At 46.4% G+C, this 19,524-nt stretch overlaps 1 protein-coding gene across 4 annotated transcripts in view; it reads right to left on the bottom strand.

Moving 5' to 3' along the window:
• The window catches only part of NGEF (neuronal guanine nucleotide exchange factor), a 973,961-nt gene that overhangs the window by 276,408 nt on the left and 678,029 nt on the right, over positions 1 to 19,524 (bottom strand). For all 4 annotated transcript variants that reach the window (XM_078666016.1, XM_078666019.1, XM_078666018.1 and 1 more), the window contains one exon: positions 5,076 to 5,228. In XM_078666016.1, the coding sequence (XP_078522142.1) occupies positions 5,076 to 5,228 (153 nt within the window). The remainder of the gene's footprint in view (positions 1 to 5,075; positions 5,229 to 19,524) is intronic.

Genomic DNA, 19,524 nt, shown 5'->3' on the forward strand with positions numbered 1-19,524 from the left:
TCCCTATATACAAGAAGGGTTGTAGGGACAATCCCGCCAACTACAGGCCTAATATACTCAAACTAGATCCTGGAAAAGTTAAACGAGTGGTTAACAGATTATGATATGCTGTCCACTTACCAGGCTGGGTTCCGGAAAAGAACCAGCACCATAGACCTGGTGTTTAGGCTGCTAACCATAGCTTGGAAATACACTAAAGTAAGATTGGGTAATTTGTATGTGGCCTTCATTGATTTTAAGGCTGCTTTAGCTTTAGTTCCAAGAGATCTGCTATGGGTAAACCTGTTAAAACAAGGTGTCCCCAAAAGCATCCTGGTGCAATTGATAAGACTTCATGAAAATAACTTTGCAAAAGTCCGTTGGGGATTAGGCGGGGAACTAACGAAGGAGATCCCGGTGAGGAGAGGGGTGCGCCAGGGGTGTGTCCTGGCATCAACCCTGTTCCTCCTTACATCAATGATATGGTGGACTCCTTACTGAATTCAAATCATGACAAGCCCAAGTTAGGTGGTTCCCACGTATGTGCCCTGACTTTTGCGGATGATACTATCATGCTTTCACAAACCCCTAGGGGATTGCAGAATCTCCTTGATAAGTTGAATGAGTACTGTATAGAAAATGGTCTGGAAATAAATCCCCTAAAAACTAAATATATTTGTATCAGGCTCCACAAAAGTTTTAAAAATAACATCACACTAAACGGTGCAGTAATAGAGAGGGTTCATAATTTTGTTTACTTAGGAGTGACCCTAGATTCTAAGCTTTCATGGTGCCCACACATCAGAAAACCAGGGACGATTTTAATGCAAAATTCAGTGCCCATCCTGAAAAAACTCCATGCTACCTATACCAAATCTATCACTCCGGCATTGGAGGTCTATAAATCGAAGGCCCAAATCGCCGCCCTTTATGGTTCTGAGTTGTGGGGCAGCGAGCAAACTTCCATTATTACTACGGGAGAAAACAGGGTTTTAAGAGCAATGATCCCCTTGCACCAAAGTACCCCGGTGATTCCATATGTATATGACCTGGGGTTAAAACGCATTTAGGACAGGGCTGTTTTGATGACCCTGCTATACTGGATTAGGCTATGGGCCACTGACAAACTTTTTTTATTTACAGGCAGACACTAAAAGAACTCATTGCACTAGATATACACGTAACCTTCCCTTGGATGATCAACATACTTAGGTGGCTAATAGACCTGGGGCTTAGCGAGTCCTAGCTTCATCCAGAAAAATTGACCCTGGATTCAAGAAAGGAACTCAAGAGGATCTATTGGAGCCAGGCTGTATTAAAAGTAGTACAGAATAGCAGCGCTGGCCCACTAACAAACGATTACCTGATGGTCAAACCCGTCCCTTGTTTTGAGGTTTTTCTTGACCAAATAGAACCTCAACTTGCAAAAATACTGTATTTAAAATTTAGGTACGGGACTCTTCATGTTAGATCTTTTACAGCCAAGTGGGGAACTCCCTGCAATGGGGAGGAAGATAGTAAGTTTACAATGTGCCAGCTGTCTACAAAGGAATATATAGCACATGTTATTTTATTTTGCCCCACCTATATGAAAACGCCAGACAGAAATGGATTGCAAAATGGGTGCGAGAAGATATATGGACATGTTGCGCATTTTAAAAACAGATAACACCCAGCTTGTTGTTTTTGGAGTTTCGAGATTTTTATTGGCTGCTAATTATATAAGAATGAAGAAGGGTTTGAAATTTTTATTACGATTTTGTAACAGTGGACCTATGAATATTAAGTATGCATTTTATTGTCATGAAGTTGATTATTTTTAGTGTCTATAGTATTTAATATTTTAACATGAAATGTATTCCCAGTAATTTTGGGGAAAATTTATGTATTTTATATACCTAACTGCACTTTACATTTTAACGGCGATCGCACTTTAGTCCGGATTTTGCGCATTTGCACAAATGCCACGATGTATGAATTGGTAATCTATAACTGTGAATATCATTACAATGGACTCAAATGACTGTGTTCTTTTTTGCACTGATCCGATCGCACTTTACATTCGAACTGCATATTTGCACAATTGTAACGTTGTACAAATTGGCAATCTATAACTGTGAACATATTTCATGGACTGGAAGTATTCGAACATTGTATGACATTGTTTTTTTCTTTTATGATTCCTTGAATCGAATAAAGATGTTTTTGACTGACTGTATTTCAAGGAGGATATTTATTTCATACGACCAGACGCGTTTCGGCAGACAGGTCCGCCTTGTTCATTACATCTGAATTCACCGAAGTGAAGAAGCATGTTATAGTCATAGGTTACACACTCGTGACACACAGGAAAATTACGTGAGTTGTCATGGCAACGGGTGGGGAGGTGATGGACATAGTAAAGTTTGTGACTGAAAAATGCAATTCATCGTCATGACATTTCATTTGTTAATACACTTATAAAGTAAATAAATAGTGCGTTTTGAAACATGCATTTGTCCATAACGCTAGTAAATACATTTTGTTGATTTTTCCTTTTGCTCTCCTGTTATACTTCGAAATCACATGTGGCATATTCCAAAGGTTGACATAAAGAAAATTCCCGGCTGCAGTGACTAGAGAGATGAGTGATGCGTGCGCATTCTGTAACAGCGGAAATGATTTACAAGGTAAGCCATGACCTGTGTGTCTGTGTGGCAGTAAAATTATTCTCGCTGTTGTATCCTCATTCAATGTCTCTTCCCCCTAATAGCTATACTAGTGCGGTTCGGTTTGCATTGTTTTATCGCTAGTGCGACTCGGCGAGCCTGCATATGTCATACTGGCTTGTAGTGTATTGGAGAATGTTTTTGTTCCTTGCGCGCGTATTCAGCCCCAGTGGGCAAAGATTATGTTGTGCTCTTTGAAAAGACTCAACTTAATTTGGCCCGGGAGTGAGTTTATCAGTACTGTTAGGTAGGTCCGGCCTATACTAATAATTTGTGTATAAAGCGAGCAAAGGGTAAACAACAGATGTGAAAAAATAAATATTGGTTAGATCGTGGGATCGCTGCGCACTGTGAATTGAAGCTAAAAATGCTATGTGAGGTGTGTCATGCTATGTACAAGGTGAGGCTATGTGTGTATATACAAGGGATGGTGAGTAAAGATGTTCTAAGAGGGGTGGGGTCAGTTAACTGTGAGCGCGAGGAAGCTTTTGTGGCTGGATTGGTTTTGTTAATTTGTTTTGGTGATCAGTACCTAGAGATGTACGCTCAACGCTTCATCTGCGTTGAGCTCATTCGGGATCTTGCAATCCACCATTATTATATACTTTGATTCCAGTCTCCGTAGGGTTAACAGTCTGTTCCCTCCTCTGGTGTGTTTCCTTACACTGTCTATGACGAAGTATGTGAGATCCTCCGCCTTGCCGTTGTGGTGTGTATTGATGTGACGTGCCACCGGGTATGAGGGATCATCGTTTGTAATGGCTCTGAGGTGTTGCAAGATTCGTACATGGACAGGGTGTATTGTGCTTCCCACATACAGTTTGTTGCAGGTACAGCGTAACACATATACTGCGAAGTCTGTTTTGCAGTTGTAGTGGTCCCTTATCTGAAATGGGGTTCTTCTGAGTGGCAAGCTGACTGATTTTGTGTTGGTTGCATGTTTGCATGCCTTGCATTTGGCGCATTTAAAAAACCCTGTCTGTGCTTTAAGCCAAATGCTCCCTCTGTCTTGTGTTGGGGCATTGTTGACTAGCTCCTCTCTCATTGATTTAGCCCTCCTGAAGGTTAGTTGGGGTAGTTTTGCACATGAGGGGCCTAAAGTGGGGTCACTCCTTACCACTGGCGTTACGCAGTACTCCTAATTTGCTTCAATTTAGGAAGAGCTTGAAGACATGGCTTTTTAATGCTTAATTGTTTTTTGGGGGGTCTTTCTTTTCTGTATTGTTTCGTGTTATGTTATTACACACTGAGTTGTTTGTGGAAAGCGCCGGGACACTCTGTCGGAGTAGCCGTGCGCTATATAAATACAATTTAACATAACATAACATAACATAACATAACTGCGGATTAACAGCCAGTGCTGATAGAGGATTTTGCAGAGATTGGCGTGGTATTTGTTATACCCTGTGATGAGTCTGGGGGTGGTTGTCTTAACCTGGTTAGATTTTGTTTTGGTGGATGTATTTGTGTCAAGCAGGTCTTCCCTGCTGCGCAACTCGCTCTTTCTTCTGGCTTTCTCTAGTGTGTTGTTTTTGTAGCCTCTCTTGCTGAGTCTCTCAAAGAGGCTGGATGTGCATGCTTGCAAGTCTTTGTTTGTACAACAGTTTCTCTTCATCCTCAAGCACTCGGCATAGGGGATGCTCTCAATTAGGCTGGTCGGGTGGAAGCTTTGTGCGTGCAGGATGGCATTTCCTGCTGTTTTCTTCCTATAGGTGCATGTTTGGACTTTGTTTCCGTCATGGTACAGTTCTAAATCCAAGAATAACATTTTCTCCCTACTGGTAGAGCACGTTAATTTCAGATTCAGTGTATTGCTGTTAATACTATTTGCAAATTCTAACGTGCTCTGTTCAGAGCCTCGCCAAAGAATGAAAATATCGTCTATGTAGCGTCGATAGATCACCACATTGTCTGACATTTCCGTCCGGTATTCCGTCATGAGTACTTGCTCCTCCCACCAGCCCATATGCAAATTGGCATAGCTGAGGGCGAAGCAAGTACACATGGCTGTGCCCTGTGTCTGCTTGTAAAGGAGTTTGTCAAATGAAAAAGTGTTGTTTTCTAAACACCATTCTGTCATGTGTAAAAGCATCATAGTGTGTTGGTGAAGTTTGATGTCTCTTGTGCCCAGATAGTGTTTTAACGCTTTCAGACCATCCCTATGCCTTATGCTTGTATATAAACTCTGAACATCCAGTTTTACAAATACAAAATCATTATGCCACATGCAGTCTGAGATATGCGACAGGAAATGTCCAGTGTCTCTTGTGAAAGCTGGTAGGGCCTTGACAAACGGTTGAAGGAAATGGTCTACAAATTTATATATATATTTATATGTACAAACATATAGCGTTCATAAAAATGAAAAACATGACTTTATGCACTTACAGCAACTTCCTGAACGTCCTCTCCTGATAGGTCTGATTGCAGACATAGGTGATGTAAACGGCAAAGTGATCGGCTGCATGTAGATGGACAATGTCACAGACATCAGAAATCACAATGTTTTTTTCCATCCGTTGTTCCAGATCGAGAAGGAACCTAGAGACAAAAAATGGTTTGAGATTATTCCATTCGACTGGGAAGAGGTCCATTTTGAGATTGGCGTTCAGCTTGATGTATGTTCAAGAACGTCTGAATGAACATATTATGGTTATTGACACACAAAGATACAACGTCCCAAATGCTTTACCTTCTCCACTCCAAAAAAATGATGTATGCATGTAAAACAGCTCAGTAGGTTAATGCAGGATGTGCAGAATATAGAATTATAATACTGGTGCTTTAGCTTAGGATTTTCCCCTTCCAAAGCAGTAAAATAGGAACCATTCAGTTATATAGCAGAAATGGGTGCTTACGTCCCTAGAACACAATGATAGCAAGCATTGAGTAAAACACGGTATTAATACATCTTTCCTGAGTATTTGAGTGCATATTTCTTTGCAGATGGTCTGTAAATATTCTCTTCGCTTTTTGCTTCTTTTTTTCAGGCCATACCAACACGCTGCTAAAGCTGCTTTAGAGTGGTGGAAAAATGGCCACCCCAGACCTGAAGATGGAATCAGGCGGAAGAGACCATAGACCAAACTGCCAGGACATCAGCAATAGTAGGAGTAGAGCGGCAGTGACGTACTAGCAGATTAAAGTCTTATCGAGAAATGTTGTTGTTATACTCTTCTTCAAAGGCATGGTGTTGGAGGCTATGCAAAGGTCTGTGTGAAGAGTGCATTCAAATCTTGCTTCGCGGTGCGCTGAATATCAAAGATGTCAAGTTTAGCAGGCTGAGGGAAGAGAGAGGAGCCTCAGTTTAAGCTTCTTTGAGACACACAGTTGACCAAAGGTATGGCACAAGAATACAGGCAGGGAGTTTTAGATCATATGGACCAAGAGAGGAAAGACTTTCTTCCCATTTATGACCAGGGGAACTTTGCAGAGGCAAATTGAAGGAAAACAATGGATAGGGAGGCAAACAAGATGAAGTCGACCCTGAAGAAGAGTGGAGATGATGCCTGTGAAAGCTTTGGCCTTTCTCAGCTGGTTACTGGGGCTACCCACATAGCGGGCCACCTTCTAGATTTGGTTTTCGCGACCCCTAACTTGGTGGCGATGGGGGAAACCTTACCTATGGCGTGGACAGACCTCTCACTCGTTAAATTTTGTATTCACATGAACGGTGGTCTCCACAAGGCTCCTGTGACGAATAGGGAATTTAAGTGCAGAGACTGGAGGGCTCTTACACGCTTGCACTCTCTCGGGGAGGTGTTCCATAGGGAGCTGCTCTTTAATGGGGATCAGAATATAGAGGAAAACTACACCTCTCTTTGCACTGGGATCACAGAGGTCCTTGAGGCTCATGACCCCCTAAAAACACGTAGTTGTAAGGGTAAGGACTCTGCCCCCTGGTTTAATGACAATCTAAAACACCTTAAACAGGGATGCAAACAAGCCGAGAGAAGGTGGAGACGTGACTATACGGACTCCTTTAAAGAGGAGTGGAAAAATAAGGTCCGTGTATATAAGAACCTGATTAAAAAATCTAAGGCAGAATACTATTCCTCCTTGATTTGTAACTCCACCAACAATTCCAGGAGTATTTTTAACATCCTAAATAGTGTCACTAACCCTGAGTGTTCCAGGAACGCTATCGTCCCGTCCCAAGACTTGTGCGATAACCTTGCTGCTTTTTTCAAGGAAAAAATTGAACTCATCCTTAGGGACTTGGAAATTCCCCTGGATTTCATCCCTCCTTCTGATTTGAGACTTGGGTCTCCTGTGGGCCAGTTGGCTGGCCCAGCCTTGGCTATGAAAGAAATGCTACTCGAGTTCCCACCACTTACGTACGAGGCCTTCACTAAGCTAGCCAGAGGGATTTCCTCTGGGTCCCCTCTGGATCCTGTGCCCCCAAAAATCTGGAAGGAATTTGAGGAGGAATTATTTCCCCCACTGCACCTAATTTGTAACCAATCACTAGCGACTGGCACCGTTCCAGCTCAATGGAAGCGGGCGTTAGTATCGCCTCTGCTAAAAAAGCCTTCCCTAGACCCAGGCCGCTCAAAAAACCATAGGCCCATCTCCCTGCTACCTTTCCCGGCCAAGATTGTGGAGCCTTTAGTTAGTAACACTCTCTCCAACCATCTGGAATGTCATCAATTACTAAATGCGGTTCAATTTGGCTTCCGGCCTGCCCATGGAACCGAAACAGCTCTAATCACCGCTATGGACGAGCTTCAAAGGCGCGCAGACAGAAGGCAGGCAGCGTTCCTGATCCTGCTTGATATGTCTGCCACCTTTGATACGGTGAACCATAAGATTCTGTTGAGGCGGCTGTTTGAGGCGGGAGTAAGAGGTATAGCGTTGCAGTGGTTCCAATCATTCCTGCAGGATAGGCAGCAGGCAGTGTCCATACCACCTTTTCAGTCAGGTTTCTCCTTGATATCACATGGGGTTCCTCAGGGCTCCGCAATCAGCCCAATCCTTTTCAATCTTTATCTCAGACCTCTGATTTCACTCATTAAAAGCTTTAACATCAGGATTGTCAACTATGCTGACGACACGCAGATGATCCTCTCCTTGGAAGGTGAGGACTCAACATCTGTGGAGGTCCTCCATGACTGCCTACGTGACACGTCTCGATGGTTAAAGGACAACTCCCTTCAGTTCAACGCAGGGAAGACGGAGGTGCTCTTTAGTGCCGGAACTAAGATTTCCCGACCGTTTCCTAACAACTTTTGGCCCCCGGAAACAGGGACCAAAGTTCGGCCGGTGGAATCAGTCCGCAATCTAGGGGTCATGCTGGATCATAGGCTCAGTATGGTGACGCATGTTCAAAAGACGGCTGCCTGTTGTTTTGCCATCCTTCGCTCACTAAGAAAAGTCCTGCCTCTCCTACCATCCCATGCTCGTGCCCAAGTGGTAAGATGTACCATCCTTAGCAGGCTGGACTATTGCAACGCTCTCCTGCTAGGATCCCCTGGGTTCTTATTGGACAGGCTCCAAAGGGTTCAATCAGCAGCTGCTAAGCTGGCCTTGGGGCTTCCTTGAAGATCTCATGGGCCGTCCACTCTGGGAAAACTGCATTGGCTGCCGGTGAGACAGAGGATACAATTTAAGGCCCTCTGCATAGTCTTTAGGGCTCTCCATGGATCTGGCCCTGCCCCTTTACAAGCGAAATTTGCCTGGTATATTCCAACCAGACAGCTTCGTTCCTCTGAGGCCAAGCTGGTAGTTGTACCCAGATTTAGGAAAGTTAGATCCGGAGGCAGATCCTTTGAGGTGGCAGCTGCCAAACTCTGGAACACTCTCCCTGTTGAGATTAGGCACATCACTGAACTCCTCCTATTCAGAAGAAGGATTAAAACCTGGTTATTCCCCGTGGTTACCGCTTGAAAGCTCACACTCCCCGTGATCACTTCCGTTTCCTCTGATCTTATCAGCGCCAGGATGCCTGCAATGGTGACAGTTGCGCTCTATAAATGCCTACAAAAAAAAATTAATTTGTCTTGTGAGCAAGAAGAACACATTACAGTTGATAGATGCCGGCATCGCGAGCCAAAGTAAAGATTGAAGAAGGCTAGAGCCAGAGTCATGGTAATCGCCAACAGAAGCCTGGCTGTCCACAGGGACATAGCTCACTTCTATTTTGATAGTGAATGATTCCAGTCTAGACATAGTGTGATCATGCAATGGACAGAGTACATGGAATGTCATTGTGAACGTAACCTGTTCACAAGGATACCTGCAAAGTAGAGGATAGTGTTGCAAATTACAACTAAGTTGCGGTCTCCTTTAAATGTGGATGTCATCCTAACACTCTTCGGCACATGAGCGGATGGGGTGGGGTTGGCCTAGTTTGGAGCCACTTTAATGTTGTTCAATCTTTGCACAAAGCTTTTTTTAAACATTTCATGTCTGGGTACATTTATCTTTCTCAATATTCTTAATAATGAACTTACCCAGCAGCCACAGCACACTGTACAAAATTCATTTTTGTAATGAAAGTGAGGAAGGATAACAAAGCATATTAAAACCATCCTTTTTTCTCAGTTACCAGATTATACTAGAGGAACTATCCCTCTAACTTTTTACATTTTTCACTGTGTTCTCGAGTTTGGTAAGATAGCTTCTCTAATGATGATAAATGAAACCAGTTGTGTAACCAAACAAAACGATCCAGTTTAGTTTTTCACCTCCAATGTTTTCACACTCATCAAACCCTTCATAATCCGTACTCTCAAACCTGGCTGTATATCATTAGGATAAAATGTGTAATTAAATATTATGAGTTTACTACTCACCCTAAAACTATATTCATATTTGGGCAACATAGCCATACTAAAGGGTGTGAGACGAGTACTAAAATCTCCAGATAATTCTCTGCTGTATCAGCTTCAATTTTAATGATCCCAAGACCACGACATTGCAACAAGCCTGTGGGAATGACAGTTATAATCTATGCTGCTTTATTTTACCCTCAACCCTTCTTAACCAACCTCACAGGGCAAGGCACTCCTTACGAGTTCCCCATATTTTGGTGCTTGGAAGGCAAGCTCCAAAATCTGTGATTCTGGTGTGCACCGCACACAAATGCATGGATTATGAGTTATTTTCCCAACAATGGGACTAACACGGAACTTGGGAACCTTGGATCTAATTCCTTGTGTTTTTTCCTCTCCTGAGGAAAACTACTGGTTGAAATCCACATCCATTGAGCGGCTGCTGTGGGAGCATTTGATGCTCCCCTTATTGCAGAGGAGCAGGCCAGGCGTGAGCTTGGCGCAGCAGCTGCCCACACTTCCCACACGACTGTACTTGGTCTTCACCTGGGCAGGAAATAATGGGCTTGGATTTTGCAATCCCTCTAGTTCCAAGACTGAGGACACCAAGCAAGTTTGAAAAGTCTGCAGCACTATTCCCCAGGGGATCCGGTACCAAGCTACACATTAACACCTTCGACGCTGATGACGGAACCGCTCCGTCATCAGCCGCGGTGGGGCTGTGCTGATGACGGAGCGGTTCCGTCATGGCCCGTCCGACGCGCCTGCGCGGCGCTGATTTCGCGCATGCGCGGCGCGTTCTATTGAGCGGGCGGGGCCATGACGGAACCGCTCCGTCATCAGCACAGTTCACCCGAGGCTGGTGACGGAGCGGTTCCGTCACCAGCGTGTGAGCGCCGTGCCGCGCGCCCCCCCCCCGCCCCCTTAGCGCTGTGGCAGAATAGCCGCCACAGCAAAGGTGTTAAGAGTCCCCAAATGTTTTAGTGGAATGTGGAAGCTTTACCCCCCACATCTGTCCTAGAAAGTACCCTATTTACCAAATAATCATTCAATCCACAGTTTGTTCCTGATGTAAAGAGCTTCGGCAGTCGACCACCTAACAGGTGATAATGACCAAGTTCTGAAAAAACAAACTGTCTCCCAAGATAATACATTCATAAATCCTGCCATCCTTCCAAACGGGCAATACTGAATAAATCCCACTGACGTTCAGAACATCCAGGTAAATATTCACCTTTAGCACTTATACGATGAGTATTCCCGAATAAAGCATGACTAGGGATGTCTTCCTCTACATGGACTCAATGTTCGAATTGACAATAATTCAGTAATCCACCCTCATGGCAAACGATTTTCTGTGTATATGTGTTTTGTGTATTACTCCCGCTCTGCCTATTTTTCCTGTGTATATATTTTGTGTATACTTGAACCTAAGAGTTTTGCACGTCATATGCTCAGTGACTGGATTATTGCCTTGCTCTCGATTCAGTAACGCGCTCTTATACCTTCGGGTCTAGCTAGCGCTATATCAAACCTATAAACAAATAAATAGACACAGAAACACAATCTCTCCTCGTCACCATTTTTAGCACCTTTCTAAGGATTTTAATGATCCGACCATATAACAACAATTAGCAGTACTTTTCAAACAGATTGTATATCAGAAAATATCTGTACCAAGTTTGTCACGCTCCAATGCCAGCCCATATATCTTTTCAGCTAAGGGTAAGAAGTAGCGTTTCTGACATGATGCAGAAAAAAATGTCTGATGTTATTGTCTCAGTTTAGTGAAACTAAAACCTCCTGTAGAAATGGAAACCTGAAATTGTTTCAAAAAGATCTTTGGCTTTTTTGCCCTCATACAAAAAGCCCCAAAAAGGCAATCTATCTAAAAAAATCCTGAAGACTGCGATTTTGGCCATGTTCTTAACTACACAAACAGCCTGATTCATCAAGCTTAATTGCGCTCGCAAGGGGCCAGATTCTGAGAATCTGGCCCTTTGTGAGTGCAATTTTTGCATTTGGGATTCATCATCCCAAATGCAAAAATCGGTAATAGCGAATTCGCTAAATTGCGAGGAACTACATTTAAGGAATCTCTATTGGGCGGATATTGTTCTTGGGAAGGACACAGGGCCAAGGTGACAATGTCCTACAAGCTGAGCACCTGGATAACAGCCTGGCCCCTTTCTATTACCAAATTATTCCCAGCCCTCCAGCGCAGGAGCATCTGAAAACAGCAAGGCCCCTTTCTATTAACAAATTATTCCCCAGCCCTCCAGCGCAGGAGCATCTGAAAACAGTGAGGTCCCTTTCTATTAAAAAAAATTTCCCAGCCCTCCAGCGCAGGAGCACCTGAAAACAGCAAGGCCCCTTTCTCTTAAAAAATTATTCCCCAGCCCTCCAGGGCAGGAGCACCTCAAAAACAGCGAGGCCCCAGCTATTTGTAAATTACTCAGCCCTCCCCAGCCCTTCACTACCTCAGGGCAATGGCGTGGCAGGAGAGGGGCTAAAGCAAAAACAGCTTCTGGGCCATCCATGGGGGTGGGGGGAGGCTAAGGTGAAGATGGTGCGAGTTTCCCACATCACCTGGCCCCCATAGTGAGACCCATTCTTCCTCGCCCACTATGCCCTGAATGAGAAAGGCTGTGGGTGAGGACTAATGCAAGCACTGCGGAGCAGCTTTCCTCTCCATGTCAGTGCTCTCTGTGGACTGGTAAAGGGGGAAAAACCAGCCCACAGAGTGCACTGAGACACCGGCCCTTCGGCCCAGTGCTCACAGTGCCAATCCGCCCCTGTCAGGGCTCCCCTCTGTGACCCGGGGCCTGCCCTGAGCACAGGCCTTGTAAGGAGCAGCACATGATGTAGCTCTGGGCCGAGCTGCACTGCGGTCTCTGCAAAAGAAAGAGGCAGCACAATGGTAGCAGAGGCCCTCACTTCGACTGGTGGTTTAGAGGCCCGACTAGAGGCAGGGCCCCACGTAGATGTGGAGGCTGGTGAAGCGGCTTCCAGGGAGTCGACGCGACTCCCCCCCGACCTCTACCTCATGATGTTGGGACACAGACTTTGTTTGCCCTAAGGTTGCATGAGGCCACGAAACATGAAACTTCTAACTAGCGCTGCTTTCCCGCAGCCCTCCACTTCACCTTGGGGGCTCGAGGTCTCCTGTGCCTTGGGGCTCTGCGGGGGACAGCCAGTGGTGCTAACCAGTGGCCCAACCGAGAGCTGATTGCTGGGCAAATCCAGACTGGGCTGTGCCGCGTGCACTATAAAGCATAGCAGTGGTCCGCTGGAAGTGGCACAGACAGCAAATGGGGGCCAAGAGACCGGATCAGCAGCGAAGTACTGCACGGAGGGAAAGGCAGGGACGAGCAGTACCTCTGGGGGGGGCCGTGAGTGATTTCTCCTGATGACCCACGGGTCGTTCTATGCCATAACCAGAGGCAGGGTGCTTAAAGAGAGGGGGAGATTGAGGTTCACAAGGGGTCGGGGGCAAAAGGTGTTGCTGACCAGCGTGGTTCAAACAAATGAACAAATGGACACTGAACATCGGACCCTGGAACTGATGTTGAGCTGGTCCTGCGCATCCTGCTCCCGGACTGAAGCCGATTACGCTGGGACGCTGGTGAGGGCCGGACCTGCATTGGCCCTCCTGTCTGACTCGCTTTGCTACCTATTTGTGAGAAGCTTTAGAGACTGAGGCCCCCATAGGTAAAGGGAGTGCTGTGTGCACACTCTGTGGGGCACTGCAGTGGGAGTTGTGGTGTGCCTGGCCCTGGGGGACATGTTCACATCGCTCTCCTGTCCTGCGTGCCCACCTTGCAGCCATGGTCAAGCAGCGAGGACCGAATGAGGGCCAAGAGACTGGGGTGGTGCTGAATACTCAGCGGATCCGCACCCGTTAATACGTTCAATGATCTTTTGGGGCCATCAAGGAAGTTAAAGTTATGCTGGACCCTAAACTGGATGCTTTAACAGTTGAGATGCGTTTTCTTAGGGCTGACCATAGTCCAGCCAGGCCCTCATCAGTAGCAGGCTGGACTACGAAAACGCCCTCTCGTAAGAGCCTTGACCATACTCCTGAAACGACTACAACACAAACAGAACGACTCTGCATGCCTGTTCCTCGACATCCCTTGCCACAGTCACATCACACCCCACCTGAGAGACCTGCACTGGCTTCCCGTCAACAAGAGGATCACCTTCAAGCTCCTCACTTGCACACAAGGCACTCCACAACACCGGACCAGCATACCTCAACAGACGACTCACCTTCTATACCCCTCTCCACCAGCTCCGCTGCGCCGACCTCACCCTCTCCACCATCCCCCGCATCCGAAGAGCAACCACCGGTGGCAGATCGTTCTCCCACTTCGCCGCAAAAATATGGAACACCCTCCCCATCCTCCTACAGCAGACCCAGGACCTACTAACCTTCAGGAGGCTACTCAAGACAAGGCTATTCGAGCAGTAGCAGCACCCCTCCCCCAAACCCCCCCCCTGCGCCTTGAGACCCGCACGGTTGAGTAGTGCGCTTTACAAATGTCCTGATTCATTGATTGACCACGCCAAGTTGAGAGATATAGTGGAGACCAAAGAATCTGCGCTGGATGGCCAGTGCCCTTCAATGGCTGACATGCAATCACAGCTGAAGACCCTTCAGGCCGAGATGACTTTATTGCATACTCGAGTGAATGATGCTGAGGGCAGATCGTACTGTGGAGCTACAGTTTTCTGGGAGACTGACTGCCTATCACAGTTCTCGATTAGCAGAGATCTACCTTCTTCTCTGGAGAATGCCCACAGGGTGCCTGGCAGCAGACCCCAGCTGGGTCTCCCCCAGCAGCCAGTGGTTGCAATTCAATTATCGTGATTGAGACCACATTCTACAGTCTGCACGAAGGGTCCCTGGCAAATGGAAAACAGCTCAGTGAACATATACCTCAATTACATGGCAGACATGCAGACATGCAGTCCCTGTGGGTCTTCTCCATGCCAGTCAAGTGCAAGCTTCGCCAAATGGGCCTGGGGTACCCCTTGATATTTACGGCCAAGCTGCAGGTGCTGGACTCTGACACTACCTGTTTCTTCACATCGCTAGCTGAGGCCTTGGAGTGGTTGGAATCATTGGGGGTGCAGTTGCAAGATGTTGTGAGCATAAAGAGTGGGTGGCAACAGCCCCCCCCCCTGCCAGCGATGATGACACAGCCTCTATAGGAGTAAACCATCGTAAGAACCGGCCACGAGAGAGAGGGCCCAGGTGGTGGAGGGACTGGAATACTGTGGACACGTGTCATATTTTACTTAGCATAAGCTACAGCCATTTTGACTGTGGTGTCCATTTAATTTCCTTCGTAATTCTTTCGTACTCTGCTGTTTGCCTTTTCACTCTGCTGGTGTCATCTATTTTAGTTGACCTCCTGACATGGCTAAGCAATGTACATGCTGGATGTTTGTAGCTGCCGGTACACATGGTCTTAGATGTTATCTGTTGACTGTTTACTGCCGCCATAAGCATTCCTGCTCCCCCTCCCTATTTGCTGGTTATCCATCTGCCCTTGTTTACTGATAGCTATTTGTAAACTTATTCCTTCCATTTCTGTCCACATGCTTACATTGCAGAAAAAGAGTATATAAATAAAATGGTCTGTGAGTTCAAGCTACCTCCTCCTGAAACACTTGAGAGTGTTGTGTGGACGTGTTCCCACTCATGAGTGATTAATAAACTTGATTTATTTTACTTCAACTCCAGTGCCGATATCTATTTTGTTGGCCTTTGGACCCGTGGACGAGAGGGTGACCCTGCACCAGTGTGCTCACTTTTGGGTACATTTCCACAATACCAACAAAGCCACACCACGGGCTCCACTGCTGGTTCGCTGTCTTCACTTGAGGGGGAACAGCTGCCTGCCATGGTGGACATTCCCAAGAACTCCATTTGGGACCAGCTTTTACCCTGAGAGCTGATTTTGTAATCTGAGCCGAGGCCCTATATCCTTTTGTAGTAAATGGTGGGGTATCAATAGGCTATCCTCTGTAGTGGGGTGATCTCGTGCAGCTTCACTGGGTGAACAGAGTCATTCATATCTTCTCCACATCTGACATCTCTGCCCCTGCCACCTTGGAGGACTTTGTTTGACTTGTGTTCATTACTGGTTTACTATTGGTAAAGGGCTTCTATTTGCTTCGGCCTAGGAGGGGTATTGGGAATATCTTTGTTATTGCATTTGTTTGGGCAACAACCAGTGTGCGATGCAGTAGGGGCGGCGTAGGGGGAGATGTTAGACAATTTTTAGATGGCGTCAAGAACTGCTGATTCCCCCTGCATTTATAATTTTCTATCCTGGAATGTGCAGGCGATGGGGATGCCTAGGTGTCGACACCGGTATACTCCTACTTGCGATGCAGGTACATTCATATTGCATATCTCCAAGAAACCCACATGACATAAGTTGAGTTACAGCTTTTGCAACATTATTGGAGGGGTCAAGTGGTGGGTTCTGTTTACTTGGCATTTGCCAGTGGGGTGCTGATTTGGTTGGCACCTATAGTTTCCTTTTGGATTAAGTGCCAGAGGGTGGGTCCGGAGGGGTGGCATGTAGTGGTGGAAGGACAGTTCAATGGGGCACTTATTGCTCTTGTTGCGCTTAATGCCACCAACGCGGGCAAACCCTCACTTTCTAGAGACCCTTTCATGAACAAGACTTCGGGCCTACACGTTCAGAGCCTCCGGGGGGCGAAATTTAATTGTGTACACGACATTCACTTGGACAGGTCCATTCCTCCGCTTAATGGCACACACACAACCAGAGCTGTGCAATACTTAGGGGACTGGCTGAGGCATGGTGGACTTCAGGATCTTTGTCTCTTACTGAACCCCCTTGCATGGGAATACTTACACTTCTTGCAGGTCCACCAACTTCATACAAGAATTAATCTCATTTTGAGCAACCCAGATATACTCTCCTTTCTCTAGTTGGCTAAATTCCTGGGGCGTCCGTTATCAGACCGTAGCTCCCTGACGGTCCTGTAGTGCTGGGGCAGACATTAGACTCTGATACCAACATCTACCGGTGCGAGCACTTCAGAACTCAATGTTCGTGAGACTGTGGACACACATTTACTCCAATACCTTGAGTCTAATGCGAACACCACTTCGGATAGAACGGTGGACTGGGACTTATTCGAAGTGGTCATAGAAGACTTTGCATCAAGACCAAATACAGGGTCAAAGAGTCCTTACATCACAAGTTAACTGTGACAGAGGCTCCGATTCATGTAGATGAGGTTCACTCGGGGTGGGGAAGGATCAGAGAGAGGCACTTAACTCTTTTATGGGGAGAACATGAGACCATACAGGACAGACTGGGGAGACTGTATCATGCCGAATATACTGCTCAACAGCATGCAGAGGGCAACAGGGTGGGTCAGGTCCTAGAGTGGTTACTGTGCTACGAGAGTGAGCGACCCTGGTTGATGGGCATTAGGTGGCCTATAGGCAATATCCTCACTTCACAGATGGCCATTAACAAGGCCTTCTTCTAATACTACAAGGTTCTATATCAGAAAGATGTGGGAATGGGCAAGCATGCACTGTCAAAATATCTGGACAGCCTTCAGATACCTTGCCTTGACCCTGGCCACTGCCAGGCCATAGATGTCTGTCCTGCTAACCCTTGCTGAGGTATGCCTGGCCCTGGACCTGATGGCCCACAATAAGACCCCGGGGACTGATGGACTCCCTATGGAGTTCTACTCTAGAGAAAGGGGACCTAGGTGCAACACAATACGAATTATATTATGCTTCCATGAGGTGGCTCTGTTTGGGTTCCACGCTGGAATAGGCTTGGTAGTCTGAGATCTGGGTGGGCGTGACATCCTGGGTTTGGTTATGTGGCCTAGAAGGGATGTGAGGCAGATGGGGCACCGAAACAGTGTAGCTAAGTACTGCTCAGACCTCTTTGTGAAACCTCCTTGCGGCCCGATCTCATATGCACCCTCCTTGCTTGTATGGGTGCCCCGCGAGAATGCCGAGCACCATGATGTGGGCTCATGGGCAGAGGCAGGTGTTGTCACGCTGGGGGATCTATATGAACATAACCTCCTGATGCTCTTCTAAGAACTCCAAGAGAGATATGCTATTCATGAAGGTCAATCTTTGACCTACACTGCTTTGGTGGTAGCCAAATAGGCTGTATGGGGACGAGGACGAGCCGGGCGGGCGGCATCCCTGGTCTTGCAGACCCTGTTGGAACACAGTTCTGGCACCCACGCGATTACACTGCTGTACGGTGGACTGTTGGAACTGCCGGTGCAAGCCCTTCAGCATTAAAAGACAAATGGGCTCAGTCTATGGGTTGGGAGTGGAGGGACATGCACTGGACGCAAGTTGTAGAGCAGATGCGGGGTGTCTAGAGGAATTCCCGCCTGAAATACACCCAATTTAATTAAGTCCTACCAGACCCAATGACCCTTCAACGTATCTTCCCGGGCATCTCCCCAAAGTTCCCCCGTTGTCCTTGCCTAGAGGGGGATTTCTATCATATGGTCTGGGATTTCCTACTGATTGCTCACTTCTCGGTGGAAGCCGTTTGGACTTTGTCTGAAATAATGGAACACCCTCCGCAGTGTGACATGCTTCATTGCTCGCTGGGATTGATTGCCCAAACACATAGGAACAAGTACGTTGTGAGATTCCTAGATATGACATTTGTTCCCCTAAAGTACAGCATCGCCATGACTTGGAAATTGGCTGGTGCACTGCAGCTGTTGCTATGGCTGAAGGACCTCCTTAAATGGGAGTCAGCTGAAATAACGATGTGGAGATTGTTGCCGCTGACAAGGCGAGTGGCGCCGTCCCTGGATACCTAGGTTGTAATACGGTTGTAGTTGTTATGTCCTCCCCAGCCCAGATACATGCAAAAGATCATGCGACACATGGAGCTTGATATTACACGTCTTTATTCCTCATCGTGTAACCGTTAACTGAACATTCTACACCATGAATTCCATCACCCACACATTTACATACTGTTCTACGGAGTCCGTCTTTAACCAAAAGGGTCCTGTCATCCCTAACTCACAAGACACTACATCTCTGCCTTTGTTAAATAAAAAGTACCAATAATCCATATATACTTTACAACTCTTCAATAAGTCGTTTTGGTGCTCGAATCAATTGCCCAGATCTGGTCATGAGAGGCTGCAGACATACCAGAAAAATGTCCATGACTGGCATTGGTTACAGAAACATCGGTGCAGTCACTGGGCTCTCTGGTGGACAAGTCTCACTCCTGACATCTGGAGTTGGCAAAGGGCAAGGCAGGTGCTTGAGATGCGATGAATATCATGTGATGGACTTTGCAGGACGGGGAGCAGTTACATGGTCTCCTTTACGAGTCACAACCCTCAGTGGGTAAGCATCAAAAGGAGCATCAGACTTGCATTTCCTTTTCTGTTTTACGACAACTGGGTCTCCACTGCTGAACACAGTACTCCGAGGACAGCAGTGTCTGTGTGCGTAAGTCTTAACTTTGCATTTGTGTGATGAATCATTGGTTCGAAGTTTATCAATGTCAGTAGATCTCTCAGTGGTCTATCGTGGCAATTTGGTTCATATGGCTGTACCAAACATTTAGGTGGCAGGGCTCTCACCTGCAGTAGAATGGGGAGTTGACCTGTATGCATGAAGGGTAGAGTGAAGCACTCATTTGAGTTCAAGCTTTTCCAGAGCAGTGCGCTGAACAGTCCTCTTGAGGATACGTATAAATCTCTCAACCACACCTTTCGCCTGCGGCCAGAGAGGTGTGCTCTGCTGATCCTTGATATTTAAATGAGTGAGAAAGTCTTTAAATTCTCTACTATTGAAAGGCAGGCAATTGTCATATTTCAGAATCAAAGGAACATCCGTGTTGCAAAAAAACTGTAAATGGTTTGGCTCGGATTGTTATGTGGCCAATATGTGTCTTCCGGCTGCTCTTTCTAGACATTCTAGATGCAGGGTGGATATTGCTTCCTGCAGAGCAGTTTTTAAGGCTGGTTTAAAGCAAAGAAGAGCTATTAGT

This window comes from Lissotriton helveticus, chromosome 11 (genome assembly GCF_964261635.1).
Source record: "Lissotriton helveticus chromosome 11, aLisHel1.1, whole genome shotgun sequence".
In the NCBI taxonomy this organism is placed as follows: domain Eukaryota; kingdom Metazoa; phylum Chordata; class Amphibia; order Caudata; family Salamandridae; genus Lissotriton; species Lissotriton helveticus.